At 39.0% G+C, this 16,444-nt stretch overlaps 1 protein-coding gene across 1 annotated transcript in view; it reads right to left on the bottom strand.

Annotated features, from left to right (window-relative positions):
• Positions 1–14,876, bottom strand: part of LOC109928033 (PEST proteolytic signal-containing nuclear protein) — a 20,687-nt gene extending 5,811 nt beyond the window's left edge. Inside the window, exons 1-4 of the mRNA XM_020528056.2 lie at positions 14,746–14,876; positions 11,986–12,224; positions 8,901–8,975; positions 1,415–1,470 (exon numbers count right to left, since the gene is read on the bottom strand). Of these exons, the coding sequence (XP_020383645.1) occupies positions 1,415–1,470; positions 8,901–8,975; positions 11,986–12,224; positions 14,746–14,791 (416 nt within the window). The 5' untranslated portion in view covers positions 14,792–14,876. The remainder of the gene's footprint in view (positions 1–1,414; positions 1,471–8,900; positions 8,976–11,985; positions 12,225–14,745) is intronic.
• Positions 14,877–16,444: the final 1,568 nt, after the last annotated feature.

A 16,444-nucleotide genomic window follows, 5' to 3' on the forward strand; every position in this document is an offset into this window, starting at 1 on the left:
GCGCGCGCGTGTGTGTGCGCGCATGACTCAAGAGATTAGCCAAGTGATCGGCATCAAGGAGGATGATAAACAGATTGATCAGATGGGCATTAACCCTGACAAATGCCTTTGGAAGAAGGAACAAGATAACAGAAGCTCAGAACAACAGAAGGATCTTGGGGTGCTGGTCCAGAGATCCCTGAAGATGGCAGGACAGGTTATTAGGGTAGTTAAGAAGGTACACCTTTATCAATTGCACATAGATTAAAAGCGCAAGGAGTTATGTTGAACCTGAACTTTGGTTAGGCCACAGCAGGAGTACTGTGTGCAGTTCTGGTCGCCCACTAAAGGAAGGATGTGATTACACTGAAGGGGTTGCAAAGGAGATTTACCAGGATGTTGCCTGGGATACAGCATTTCAACTACTAAGATAGGCTGGATAAACTTCGCTTGTTGTCTTTGAAGCAGAAAAGGTTGAGGGGGACTAGATAGTGGCATCTAAAATTTTGAGGGGCATGGATTATGGTGACTAGAAAGCAACTGTCTCCCCTTAGTAACATGCAGTTGGATACTGCAAGACCTTTCTTCAAAGACCTTGGGAAAAAGTACACTGATGGCCCACTGAGAGGTTACAGTTCTGCAAACAAGCATTCTTCACAGCTAAACTTTACCTAACTAAAGTGTTTGCCTTGATGCAAAGTTAGAACCTTGATGAAACTTTGTTTCAGGAGGTCTGATAAGAAGTGAAACTGGACAGATACAAAACATCTATTCCAGAGTGATTATAAAACCCAACTAACGAGATTCAGCGAATTTAAGTGATGATGAATTTGCATGTAGGCTGCAAGAAAATGACACAAGCTATTATTGATTGATGGTGGAGTTTGTCTTGTTTAAAACACAGGGAAACTAACATTTTTTAATTCAATAGCTTCGGAAGCAATAACTTGAAAGGAGTCGATTTTGAGGAATTCCGTGTGTTTAATTATCTGACCAGTAAAGCAAGTTTAAAAAAGGCATAAAAACAATCTCAACCTCAATTTTAATCCCTATGCTTGACAAGGAATTAATGTCCTGTGGATAAGTACAGTACAAAGTGGATTTTGATAGGGTGGCACAACATTAATATAACGTCTGCCTACATTTGAAAGGACGCAATAAAGACCAATTTTCTACGGCAGCCAGCAAACTTGGTCAGTTGCTAATGAGCAGAATCAACAAATGACTGCTTGGGGGATGATGTGAAATATAATTTCTTGTGATGTATTTGTGACCAACAAGTGCATTTATTGCTAACTGGTATTCTTACCAAGCTTTAATTTGGGCTTTCAGTCTTATCTCATTATTTCTTCAATCTAAATTACAGGGTAGCCTAGCAATGTCTTGTTCCAGATAATGCTTAGAACTTTACTTTTTAAAAACTATTAAAACATACCGTCCCATATTCTTCATGCGCATTTTTGCTTCAGGAGGCATTTCCTCTGGTTCACTCTGCAAGTAGAAATAAAGGATTCAGTTAACCACCGATCAACCCTTTTGTATTATATTTCAAACCTAACCTTAGTTAACTAAATTGGAAGAACTGGGTTGTTCAAATTTCTTGGGCAAAAATTCTATCCATCATGTTGAGCCAGAAGGCAACTTGCACAATCACTGGATTCCTGAAGCAAAAGTCCAACTGAACTTCGTCATTAAGAAAACCCATCTTCACAGGAGTTCTTAGTATTCTGAAGAATATACAACTTTTCTGTGGCACCGTGCCTACACAAAATTAAAACTCTCCCAAATGCAAAGGGACATCAAAATGCAGGAAAATGTAACTCTCAAAAAGTACGTCACTGGTTACATAGCAAGGATGCAATATCTAGATGAATATTCATATAACATTTTAGAAACCATAATCAGCAAATTCTGCAACAAGCAAGCATTTATTTTAGTGTTAAAAATTATTTAAAATGGTTTAAAAATGAAGTAAAAGAATAAAATGAAGTACAATTTTAAAAGCACCAGCCATTTTTTTCCCCACTGTGGGTGGGCTATATATAAAGTCCACTCTATTAGGTTCAGGACACAAGACGAGCCCAAGGCCCCAGCTCCCAGTTCAGGTGGATGCAGAAGTTTCCCACAGTACAATTCAAAGAGAAAGACATCTCCCCCAAGATTGCGGTCAACATTCATTCCTCACCAGAAACAAACCAGACATTAATCTTGTCTTCTGTCTACAGAACCCTGTTCTTAAATTAATGTCCATATTTAGTTGAAAAACTACATGTTAAGTAAATGCATCAAATATTTTGGGATATTTCAACATGTGAAAGGGGTTACACAAATGCAAGTTATTTCATTAAATCCAGAACTGGCCTGAAAAGTTGACTTACAATAAGATATCTGAACTTCTGAAATAATCCATGTAAAATAAATCATTGTATGGAGTTAAAAAGACTGCATACAAATAGCAAATGTTTTGCTACAATTGACCAACAGGATTATTTTCTACCCAAAAATAGAATGAAGGATGTAACACAAGAACAGCAATTGCTGAACAAACTCAGCAGGTCTGGCAGCATCTTTGGAGAGAAAACATAGTTAACATTTCATGTCCAGTGACCCTCCTTCAGAACTGATACTAACTAGGAAAAGGTGGTATTATATGCTGAAGACAGGGTTCAGGGTGGGGGAAAGGAGTTAGTGGATAGGTAGAGCCCAGAGAGAGAGAGAACAATGGTTAGGCAGAAAAAGGAATGGATAACAGGGAGAAAGAAAAGCTGATAATGCTTTATTTTATTTAGTTTGGTTTAGAAAGACATAGAAGATAAATCACAAGTACCCTGTCCCACGAATATCTGTTAACTTATTGTAGACACTGGTAATCAGAACTATGATTCAGTCAAATATGCATTTTTTGACAATGCTCGCCCACTTTTAAAAGGACGTTGTAACAGCTAACTTTCTACTTCAGCCAGAAAACATGATCAGTTGCTAATCAAAAGCATTAACTGACCATTCCCATTCTTGAGAACATCACAGCAATCTGGCTTTTTAAAACCACCGCAGTTCATCTGGTGCAAGTATACCCACAATGCTGTTGGAAAGGGTGTTCCAGGATTTTGAACCAGTAACACCGATATATTTCCAAGGCAGAATGGTGTGCTACTTGGAACGGAACTTGGAGATGGCAGTGCTCCTGTCCACTTGTTCTTGTTCTTCAAATGGTAGAGTTACAGGCATGGAAGATGATATCTCAGGAGGTCTGGTGTATTGTTGAATGCATCTCGTAGATGTACACAGTGCTGCCACTGTGTCCTGAAGGGAGTTAGGGTTTAAGGTAGTGGATGGTATGTTGATCAAGCCGTTGTTCAGTACTAGATAATATCAGGCTGAGTGTTGTTGGAATTACACACAACAAAGCAAGTAATGAATCAAGGGAAAATTTTCTGCAAGTTGAAGTCATACATAGCATGAAGGAAGGTAACGTCGGGTGCTGGAGGTCATCATCTCAGTTCCAAGACATTCATCCAGGAGCCTATCAGAGTAATGTTCAAGGCTTAATCATCTTCAGCCATTTCATCAATGACTTTTCCTCCATCTTGATGGCATAAGTGGGGACGTTCACTGGTAATTACATAATGTTCATCATCGTTTTCAACTCCTGAGATATGAATGCAATCTATGTCCAAATGCAGGAAGACCTGGACAATATCCAGGCTTAGGTTGACAAGTGTCAAGTAATATTTGTGCCACACAAGTGAGAGACAATGATCATCTCCAACGAGAGAAAATCTAACCATCACCCTTTGACATCCAATGGCATTACTGCCGTTGAATTCCTCAACTACCAACAATCTGGGAGTTACAACTGACCAGAAGCTGAGCTGGACTTGCCAAATAAATGCTTTGGCTACAAACACAAGTCAGAGGTTAGGAATCCAGTAGCAAGTAACTGACCTCCAGATTCCCTAAAGCCTATCCACCACACAAACATCAGGAATGCGATTGAATACTCCTCACTTGCCTGGATAAACGCAGCTCAACCAACACTCAAAAAGCATTATACTGTCCCACTTGACTGACACCACATCCACAAACGTACACTCCTTTCACTACAAATGCTACAATCTATAAGATGTATTGCAACAACCGGGGAGGCAATGGCCTAGTGGTATGATCGCTGGGCTGTTAATCCTGAGACCCAAATAACGTTCTGGGGACATGGGTTCGAATCCCGCCACAGCAAATGGTAGAATTTGAATCCGATAAATATCTGGAATTAAGAGTCTAATGATGATCATGAATCCATTGTCGACTGTTGGAAAAACCCATCTGGTTTACTAATGTCCTTTAGGGAAGGAAACTGCCATCCTTACCTGGTCTGGCCTAAATGTGACTCCAAGCCCACAGCCATTTGGTTGACTCTTAACTGCCCTGTGGGCAATTAGGGATGGACAATAAAATGCTGCCTAGCCAGCGACACCCTCATCCCACGAATGAATAAACAAAAAAAAACCAATGCTCTTTAGACAGTGTCTTCCATGTCTGCAACCACTATTTTCTAGAAGGGTAACAAATATATAGGAATATCATTTGTTGGTTGCCCATAAGCCACTTACCTTCCTGAAATGGACATATATCTCCACACCTTCACTAGGTCAAAATCCTAGAACAAACTCTATGTCAGCACTCTAGATGTACCTACAGCAAATGAACAGCAGCAAATCAAGAAGGTAACTCACCACTACCTTCTCAAGGATAACAAATGGTGAAGATTGGGGCAGCACAGTGGCTCAGTAGTTAGCACTGCTGCCTCACAGCACCAGGTATCTGGATCGATTCCAGCCTCAGGCAACTGTGTAGAGTTGGCACATTCTTCCCATGTTTGCGTGGATTTCCTCCAAAGATGTGCAGGTTAGGTGGATTGGCCATGTTAAATTGCCCGTAGTGTCCAGTGATGTGCAGGCTAGGTAGGTGAGCCATGGGAAATTGTAGGGTGGAGAATCTGAATGGGATGCTCTTTGAACAGTCGGTGTGGACTCGCTGGGCCTGCTGTAAGGGATTCTAAATAGCTGGATGATCTAAATCAGTTTAGTAAGGATCCCCTTCAGTGGTTGCAATGGAGAGCTTCTGTTTTAAAAACAATGGAAAGGCTTTCGGTAATTTGGAGGAGAGTGAAGGACAGGGGAAACCTGGACGCTGGTTTGTTGCTGCTCCAGTTAAATTTCTGGTCGGTGCAAAGACACAGGATGTCAACCGTGAGAAATTCAGTAACAATAGTAACTGCTACATGTTCAAGGGAGACGGTTAGGTTTTTGCACATTGGAGATAGTCATTACCTGACAGCTGTGTGGCATAAATGGTATTTGCCATGCATCAGAAAAGCTTGAATGTTGTTCAGGCTTTTCTGTATGCAGGTAAAGATTATTTCAATACCATAACTGAAAAGTTGTATATTATATTGAACACTGCAATTATAACCATTTTTGACCATATTATGCAGCCAAGTCATCAATGAAGGAACTGAACATGGTTGGCCTACAGGAACTCTTGCAATGATGCTCTATGGATATGTTGATTAGCATTCAACAACCACAATCATTAACCTTTCTGCAAGGTAGAATGCAGACTGACTGCCACTGACTTCAACATTGCTAGTGTTCCCTGGGGCCACGCTCAATCAAATGCTGCCTTGACATCAAGGGTAGTCACACCTGTCTCACCTCTTTATCCACACTTGCAACATGACTGTAATGAGATATGGAGTCGAATGACCTTTTCAAAACTCAAACTGAGCAACATTTAGCAGATTACTGCAGAGCAAATTACTGTTTGGCAACAATGAACTCTAGCGAAAAGCGTTGAGTGGATAATCCATTGAGGAACACATCATACTTTTATCATTCTGAGATGAACAGCAGATCCTGGGACTGGCAATTAGCTACAGAATCCCTAAGTGCACAAGTAGGCCATTCAGTCCCTTGAGTTTACACCGAACTGTCAAAAAGCATCCCACTCAGACCCACTCGCCTATCCTGTCGCCCAACCCTGCATCTCCCATGGCTAATCCACCTAGCCTACACATCCCTGGACATTATGGGCAATTTAGCATGGCCAATCCATCTGATGTGCACATCTTTGGACTGAGACGGGAAATCAAAGCACCCGGAAGAAACCCATGCTGACACAAGAAGAACACGCAAACACCAAACAGACAATCACAAGGGTGTAACTGAACCTAAGTCTCTCGCGCTGTGAGCCAGTAGTGCTAACCACTGGACCACTGTGCTGCCCAGTCAGTAGCTGACTGGACTCATCCTGCATTTTGTGGACATGATAAACCAGGCAGATGTCAACGTTATGGCAATATAGGGTCAAGTTAGCTCATGGCACAACTACTTTTGGTACAGAGAGCATTGGCTTTTGTTACATCAGTGCCTTCTGAACTTTTGCATATCACAAAGTGATTGCAAGGATATCAGGAGGAGTCCTAAATAGATCTTTCACTCAACATTTCTGGCTGAAGAGGTTTGCAAATATTTTACTCAAGTTTACAAACTGATGCATTAGGTACTCCATCAGAGGGTGAGAATGTTTGGGAAACATGCTCCTGCAGTTAGTTGTTTACCTATCCACAACAATTCATGACAGGTGGCAGCCATGCAGAAGTTTGGTTACTTTTCTCTGTCTATTGCATGTTGCTTTTAATCACACATATATGCCTATGATGCAGTTTCACCAGGCCAGCATTTCATTCTTAGGTAGCCTGTTACTGCAACTTACATGCTGTCCTCACCCCTCATTAAACAAAGGTTGGTTACTTGGTTTGATGGTAACAATAAATGAAAGATATACCAGGATAATGGGGTTACAGATAGTAGTTGAATACACTATTACAGCCACTGTTGCTGGTAGTCCAGGGCATCTCATGGCTATTCAGTAGTAAGTTGCTAGACCTGCTTTGAAATGATCCAACTTAGCATTCCCTCTGGTGGGGGCCAGAGTTGAAAGGAATGAATTAATAAGTGCGATTACATTGGGTTGTTGTTTGATTGATTTGTGGAGCAGCCCTCCAATTCTGCAGAACAACCTGGATAGGGTGTACCTTAATTGCTGCCAAAGCCTTTGTCAAGACCACCTGGTCTGACAGTTTTATTTCTTTGGACTTTGCCAGAGAAGTATGATACAAGTGAATGGCTCGTTCAGTCATTTCACCTGTATCTCATTAGTAACGGGACAGCATCAATTGTGATGACTATTACTCTTCCTCACCTGCATTATTACCTCCGCTGTCTCCATGAATCTAACCTTTGCTGCTGCCGTTGGTCAGCAACATCATCCAAAAGCACAGAAATAACTTTCACAGGTTCACTCGCAATACTGAGATTTACCTCACCACTACTCTTGAATCCTTTCCTCTTGCTAAATTATCAGATTTTTAAAAATCTGGCATCTGGATCTGGATAAGAGATGTTCTTAAGTTAAATATTAGGAAGGCTGAATACATTTTTTCTAGTCCTGCCCCAAACTCTATTCCCTAGCAACCAATTCCATTTCATGGTATACTGGCAGAGTACTCATCAATGGAGGGTTTCTGAATTATCAAATCCTTTCTCAGCACCTCAACCCATTGATTCGTTAACTCAAAATCCAGAAGATTAAGCTGGAGATTTTTGCGGGTTATAAAGCTCAGTAATACATTAGATAAAAGTTGCTCAGCCATTTCGACAAAAGCATTTATTTAAAAAAGATATAATTAAGCTTCTCTTACCCCACTCTCAACAGTAAACATAAACATAAAAACGGGGACAAAATGGATGTTGGGAAGATGCTTCCATTGGTAGGAGAGACTAGGACCCGAGGACACAGTCTTAGAGTAAAGGGAAGACCTTTTAGAACGGAGATAAGGAGAAACTTCTTCAGCCAGAGAGTGGTGAATCTATGGATTCACAGAAAGCTGTGAAGGCCAGGTCATTGAGTACATTTAAGACTGAGATAGATAGGTTCTTGATTATCAAGGGTATCAAGGGTTACGGTGAGAAAGCAAGGGTTACGGGGAGAAAGCAGGAGAATGGGGTTGAGGAACTTATCAGCCATGACTGAATGGCGGAGCAGACTCTATGGACCGAATGGCCTAATTTCTGCTCCTTTGTCTTATGGGGACTCAATTCAGTTAACAAGATGCACATTTCTGTCCTGATGTCTTGAACTCAGAACAGGAGAACAGATACATTATTCAACCTGGCAGCAGTACAGCCCAAAACTACTTTGTACAAATCCTTAGTGTCACATGTGGCCCCAAAATGAACTAATGAGCAAATATTCATGCCATCACCAAGAAGGGCTATTTGTATTTTTGTTACATTTCTCAACTTAACCTGCTTCAGCCTAAATGCTGCAGAAACTCTCATCTGTGGTTTATTTGCATCTTGACTATTCAAATCCCCCTAGTCTTGGTTGGTTTCCCACATTCCCATTCCTCCAACCCCACAACTCTCCGACTTATCTACCCACTTACTTCTGGTCTCGAGAATTCAAAATCTCAGTCACACAACCATTTCTTGCTTAGTCACCAGCTGCACAGGCCATAGCTTTGGAGTTCTCTCTCCACACATCTTCATCCTTCTACCTTTCTTTCTCTCCCTGAAGCAACACTTTCCAAGCAACCAGGCTTGACCAAGATTTTAGTCTTCTAACCCAATATCTGCCTTTGGGTCTTGATACATTTTACTTTCTAATGTTCACGTGAAACATCTTGGAATGTTTTATTAAGTATAAATATAAGTTGTGTTATTGGACTATTAGGTTGATCAATGAATTGTTATTTATACAACTTTCATTCACAATATATTTTCCTCTTGCTTTCTCTGTGAGGGAACAGTATTACTCCCAACAACTAAAATTTTATAGATGACTTAAAATTATGTACTTACATCTTCATCTTCATTGAATACAGCTGCAACTGATGGTTTCTTTGGAGCTAAAACAGGTGGACTTTCTTTAGGTTTCTAGGAATAAAATTAAATTATAAGATTTCAGTTCTAATAACACACCGTAGGTCAACTACAGCAAATATAGAGGTGTCTTAAACGAGTTTCCCAATCAGATGTAAAGTGATTGTGTTTTTGGTCTTAGAATAAACCAGACATATTAACCTTAACACAATCTGTGTAAGAACATCATTCCTCACAAATAAAATGAGCACTGTAAACCTATTGGATTATTCCCACTTGCAGCTTCTTTCCTCAATGCCCTGTATTTTAATTCGCTTCAAGTTTTTATCCAAAGGTCTTTTGAATGTGACTAACGAATCTGCTTCCAACGTTCTTTCTGACAATGCATCTCGGATCACGAGTTGCTTTGTGTAAAAACAAGATATCTTGGTACTCGTTCTCGGGTTACCATCCTGTCATTGGAAGGTCTTTATTTAATCAATTAAAATCATTCATGATTTTCAAAATCTCCTCTTAACCTGCTCAGCTTCAAGAAGAACAGTCCTAGCTTATGCAGTCCCGTTACATGACAAAAATCTGTCAGTGTTGGTAACATTCAATACTGCTGCACTCTCTCCAAGGTTGTCACATCGTTCCTAAAGTATAGTCCCAAAATTGAACATAATACTCCAGTTAAGGCCTAAACAATGTTTTACAGAGGTTTAACATGATTCCTTGTTTCTGTGCCCTATTCCTTCAAATAATAAAGCCTAGGCTTTTGTATGCTTTCCAACTAGACTGTTAAGAAACTTAGGTGCTCTGGAATGAGTTCCTGCTGTAAAGCTACAGACAATTCAGGCTGAGTATTACAATGCTCCAAATAAAACAAAACTACTGCGCTAATCTTCCTTCCTATCATACTCACCACATGGAAAAACTGTTCTTTGTCTCCTCTATCAAATTATCTTGAAAATCTATATTACACCATCTCCCAAACATTTCCATTTCAAGGAGAACAATCCTAATGTTTCCAACCTTTCCTCAGAATTTGGTGACATACAGGTAAACCTCTTCTATATCTTTTCTCATGCCTTTACATCTTTCCTGAATCATGCTGCCCAGATTATTCACGATACTCCAGCTGAGATCTCACATGAGATTTACAAAGTTCTGGCATAACTTCTCTACTTCCATTTATTCTATTCCTCTAACCAATCATATGCTTTTCACTCAGCTTTACAATTTTCCCTAATGCCTTTAAGAATGTGTAAATATGGACAGATCAACTCCTCTTCCCTAAACCAGGCCAATCAGGATGAACTGTCTTTCCATACTAGCCCTCCCAATCAGCTAGCAAAGCAGGTATGAAAAATCCAACATTACCTAATTATAAGGAATTGCACTAATAGGAACTATTTTCGGCAGTGTAATGTAAGTGTTCCATTGAAGCAAGAGATAGTAGGAACTGCAGATGCTGGAGAATCTGAGAATATGGTCAGAAATACAAATACATTCTTAACATCTTACAATCCTTCTTGGCTTTTCAACCAGTTATCTAAATTTTCTTGTTTCTCTTTTGTCCATCCTGTCACTGCAAAAAAAATCTTTTAAACCCAGTTTTTAAGTTGAACATGCAAATTGGTTTCAAGTCCCAATATTTCTGACCACTAAAAGGGGAATAAATATGATACTGCCAGTGACTTCCATCTGAGAAAACATCTCCACTCTATATATGCAAAAATAAGTGAAATTGAATGTACCAGGTTAGGTATTTACAACAAGTGTAATAGATTACTATAAATTGATATGCAGTTTTATGTAAAAAGGTAATGGCTACTCATTTTTTTAACACTGGGTACTGGCAGATTATTCAATATTTATCGAACTATCAAATTCTATTTCAGTGCTTGAACTAGAGTTAAGTTAACTCAGAGTCCACAGATCAAGTTTGTGATCTTTCTGAGTTACAATGTGCAATGGTATAGAGGATTACCATGCTCAACTATTTAGAAAAAACATTTTTTTAAAGGAAGATGCAGTTCAGCACCTCTTTCCTCATCCCCAAAGCAAATATGAATTTTAGCAATGGGGACTCATTGTTCTGCTATTGAGAAATAAATCTTTGCACATATGTCTTGAATTCAGATTACTCTTGAAGTCATTCAGTCCCTCAAACTTGTTTTGTAATTCAATTATCCATGGCTAAGCTGTTGCATAACTATATGTGTCCATTTTAATTCTATATTGCTTAATATCTTTTACTTATCAATAACCTACTGATCTCCATCTTGAAAATGCTCAGTGTGAAAAGATACTGCTTAAAATGATCTAGAGGAATACAACAGCTTATGAATATTTTGAAAAGAATATTCCAATATACTGTATATATATTATATATATATATTATATATTCAACAGTCAAGTAAGCATGATTCAAATTTGGATTAGTAGTATGAAATTGCACACCTCATGTCAGCATCAAAACCATGTTAAACTGAATAAAGGTCTTATTACAATAGTAATACTCTTAATTCAAATGTTTAGCTCTGCTTGCAATTCCTAAGTGCTAAATGTTACATTTATTAAAATTAAGCAAAGCATTTATAATGTAATGTTCAAGACTTCTACTGAGCAAACCCTCACCTACTAACATCAACTGCTTACGAACATCCTGGGAATGAACTACCTGACAAATTCTCAGCACAACTATGAATTATCATTTCTAATCCTTTACCAATTAAATTTCTCTCAAGTAGAAGGCCATGAAGAGAACAAGCTAAAATCATAGCAATTTTGAAGTATATATTTTATTTGATGCTGAATACAACCATTTAATATGGCTTTAATGTCCATATGAGGGTCAGACTTTAATTTCCAGCCTCATTCCATTGCTTGAATTATGATTTCAGCTAATTCTCTGATCTGAATTCCTCCTCCTGTCTAGTGCTCAATATACCCAATTCAATGTTTCAAAAATGCTGCCCCTTTAACATCATATAAAGAATGAATCTGCAGTTAGAAACATCCATTATGATAAACTGTAAATATCCATCTGACACACAGAAAGCAAAAAAAAATTACTTACATTTGCTCCTAATTTGATGGATATTGGGGCTGGTTTCTTTACGGTCATACTTCCTATTGAAAATCCAATTTTGGAAACTTTTGCAGGGGTAGGTTTGTTGTTTGCATCCCCGGAAGCAGAATCATCTTGATTTTTCTCTTCAGCTGCTCTTTTCTCTGCACTTCGAGATGAACTTTCTCCTTCATTACTGGAAGAAACAGTCTTAGTTTTCACAGTTTTCTCTTCCTTCTCTTCTAGTCCTGGTGGAGTCGAAACAACTTACCAAGATGAGATACTTTTATCGAGCACTTTGGTGGATGCAGCAACCTCATTAAGTATTAGGGAGCTTCTGTGGGTATGCACTGACTGAACCAGTAGTCTCTTCCACTGTTTGTCAGATACAGTAGATGCAGGCACCGAGAAACCATTTCATAGATGGATGGACTCTATATTTCAGTTTCAGGGCAGGATTAATCCAGTGCTCCTGTTTCTTGGACCCCAAAGGAAAATTCACAGGACCAAAACAGTACAGATTTTGGTAGACCAAAGGTCCACAATGAGGAAAGATTCACCAATGACTGTACAAATTGCAGACTTTCAGGTGTTACGTTATAAACCATGTTGGGGGAACACCAGAATGACAACATCCTAAAATAACTGATGACAAACATAGTGCCAAGATGGGCCACATTTCAAAAACAATGATTCACATAGTCAAGTTATAATCAATTACTCTAAGAGCTACAGTCCCAGTCATTTCAGTTTCTACTTTGTGAATTTTTAAAGTCTTTTTTTTTTCATTTCTTTCTAGTCAGTAATAACAGCCAACAGAATATACATTGTTCCAGTGATCAAATATATTAGAGATAATTCTTCAAAATTTCTGATATTTGAATTTGAATTGAGATTAAAGTTAATTCTGAAGACCAAGTTCAGAATGGCAAATGAGGCAAAAGCTTAAAAAGATTAAATAATTTAATACATATAGATCATCTGCTACAGAATAAAATTTGTTCCAAGACAGAATTACTTTAGTTAGGCTTGCTAGTTTTCAAAAGACTAAGTTCAGTCTGGTTTTGAACAAGTAACTTGTAAATACGTTTCAAGTTCAAATGTTTTAACACATGCACTATCAGCTTTTATTTCAAAAGCATATACCCGTTTTTAAATAGCTTCTGCAATGTTGATGTGGAATCAGCTATAGAGCCAAAATATTTTTCTTTCATTAGCCTGACAGTTAGTCAGCCAGAAATGAATACTATAGCAGAGACTGATACCAATTATATACATACACATCATACACAGAACATAATTCTAACGGTCTGCTTTCAACTGTCTAATCACTCTGGCTTTCTGTATTTATTTATCGCTTGGTAGTAGTTTTGTTGCCCAAAACTGAAAAGACTTAACAACAATTTAAGAATGCTAATTAAAAATGGTTTACTAAAATTGAGATTGGTAAGAGGCTAATTAGAACTGGCAGTGTGTTAAAAAGAGCTTAACACATATTTTTTACAATTATTTACAGGATAATCCTACAGCTAACAATTGGAACCATTTTTACTGTATTTGTCAATTAGATGCTGTAAATTCTAAATATGTCTGTTAATATGAATTACCTCAGCCAGATTAGATATTGTAATGTTTAAATACACTGTTATATTCAATTCTAGAGCAATGCAACAAGGATACACTAATTTAATGATTACTGATCCAACACAACTAGTACTGTATTGGTCCTACTGGATTTTTCGTGTTGCCAAAACTCTGAATCACTGAATACATCCAGCACTATTTTCACATGGCATTTTGTTATGAGTTACCAGTCATTGCATATATTAAGATAATTGAGCATTCCTAAAAAAGTCAAATACAAAATTTATGATTACAAATTATTACAGAAATCATAAATTGTGCTGTTGTTATACTGTCATGTTATTATTGTTTGGGGCTTTCATGCTTCTAATGAGTTACTTGGTTCGAATTTCAAATACTATTCAAAAAATCATGAACATCCCTAATAAAAATCTGTTTCAATGCTAAATGGCAATTGGCAAAGTGAGATCAATTATCAAAAATATAAATGGCAACAAACCTCTGTTCCCTAATTGGTACTCCACGCTGTCTTTATCTACTTTTTATTAGGATCTCAGCCACGAATATATGTACACTAGGTCACAGTAAGATTTCCTTCTGGCTTTCATTTCGCTTTATACGACTTTAGTAAGAGTTAGCTCGCAGATTTCATAGCAATTTTAAAAAAATATTTAAGTAACTAATTACTCTTTCAACTAAAAGAGTAAGCCAGATCTGTGTATACACACACATAATAAAAAATTGCGTTTCCCAGTTTAATTTGTTTCAAAAGTCCGAATTAGTTATTGTTTTTATTGAATGTTATGCTGAAATTTTCGCTCGAAGACCAGCAATTTAGTACTTTTAAACTAACATCAACAAATCGTTATTTAAAAATGGAATTCGAGATTTAAAATATTTAAGAGTAATGTAATCGTAAACAGGATTAATGTAATCGAGCAAAAAGAAGGCACTATTGCTAAGGGCTCGGAGCCTGTGTACAGTGGCGGGTTGGAAAGAGACTCGAGGCCCTGCCCGCCCGCCTACTGATCCCGCACTGGCTGCACAGCCTCCTCCGGAGCGGGGCAGGGGAAACCTCGCTTTGTGCGTTTTATTATTAATTTCGTCCTTTGGCTAATATGAAAACTTGTGGATTTGTACATCCTGCCGCGCTGTGTGCGTAGTTAAAAGAGTATGAAGCGGCACCTTCATCTTGCAGTTTCTCGAGCTCCGAACGTGTTTCCTCCGCCATTTTCAACCAACTTCAAACCGCCAACAGCACCCTGGGCGGGGCTCACGCCACTTCCGGCGCCGAAGCCCCGCCCCTCCGACAAGGCTGGTTCCCTGTCTGTTGGCGACTTCATACCAGAAAGTCGGGGACAATGGTATCCTGAGACAGCAAGAACGGCACATGCTGGATTCAGAGATAACAAAGTGTGGAGCTGGAGGAACACAGCAGGCCAGGCAGTCGTGATGAAGTCAGTGAAGTCCTCGTGAAGGGTCCCGACCTGAAACGTCGACTCCTCTAATGCTGCCTGACCTGCTGTGTTCCTCCAGCTCCACACTTCGTTGACTCTGACTCCAGCATCTGCAGTTCTTGCTGTCTCCGACAATGGTTTGCTAACTCTTCTCACCGCATGATGAAAAGTCTACGTAAGAAGTAGGAGCAGCAGTAGGCAGTTTAGTTCCTCCAGCCTGCTCCGCCATTTGATGCTATCATGACTTAGACTCGACTCCACTTTCCACCTCCTCCCCACAGCCTTTCAAGCCATTATTAAAACTCTTTCCAATTCCTCCTTAAATTTACCCAACATCCAAGCAGCCACCACATTCTGGGGCAGTGAATTCCAAAGATTCGTAACCTTTTGAGGGAAGTAATTTCTCCTCATCTGCTACCCCTTCTCCTCAACTATAACCTCTCATTCTAGACTGCCCTCCGATTGTGAACATTGTTCCAACAACAGTGACAAGATGTGCATTGATTACCACAGTAGAGATATGTAAATTTGTAGCGGAATGTAAAATGGCCAATAGGGAAACTCAGGAAAATCCTTCGACCAGCATAATTAGAATGAAACTCACGATGACAGAGTAACAGTTGCAACAGTTTTTGTTTCAGAGTCCCAAAATATCAGCAGTTTTCGATTTATCCTGCCACATTCATTGGAATTTCTCCTTGAATGACACCCATAACTTAAACGTGATTTATAATCATGGAATCCCTACAGTGCAGTGTGGTATTGCTGTTGGACAGGGCAAACAAGGCAAGGGAATACATGATGAACAGTAGGACTCTGGGAAGCACCAAAGAGCAGAGGTAGATAAAGTGTTTAAGAAGGCATATGGGATACTTTTATTCATTCAGGCATGGAGTTTAACAGCAGAGAGGTTATGCTGAAACTGTACAAAAAGTTTGTGATGCCATGACTCGACTATTGTGTGCCGTCTGAAATCTTTGTTATTGGAGGGATGCAATTGCACTGGTAAGATGCAATGGAGATTTACAGGGGTGCTGCTTAGGCTGGAGAGTTTTAGTTATGAAGAGAGATTGAATAGACTGAGGTTGTTTTCTTCAGAGCAGAGGAGACTGAGGGGGAAGTGATTGACGTATTAACTTATGAGGGGCATAGATAGGAAGGAATGTTTCCCCTTGGTAGCAGGATTAATGACCAGGGGCATGGATTTAAGGTAAGAGGCAGGAGATTTAGAGATGAAAAGAATTATTTTTCACTCAGAGGGTGGTATCTGAAACTCACTGCCTAGAAAGGTGGTAGAGACAGAAACCTTCATATCATTTAAAGAAGTATTTAGACGTACCCTTGTAATGCCAAGGTTATTGGCCAAGTGCTGGAAAATGGGATTATAATAGATTGGTTCAGAGGTAGTAGGAACTGCAGATGCTGGA

Source organism: Rhincodon typus, chromosome 11 (assembly GCF_021869965.1).
Source record: "Rhincodon typus isolate 14 chromosome 11, sRhiTyp1.1, whole genome shotgun sequence".
NCBI lineage: Eukaryota > Metazoa > Chordata > Chondrichthyes > Orectolobiformes > Rhincodontidae > Rhincodon > Rhincodon typus.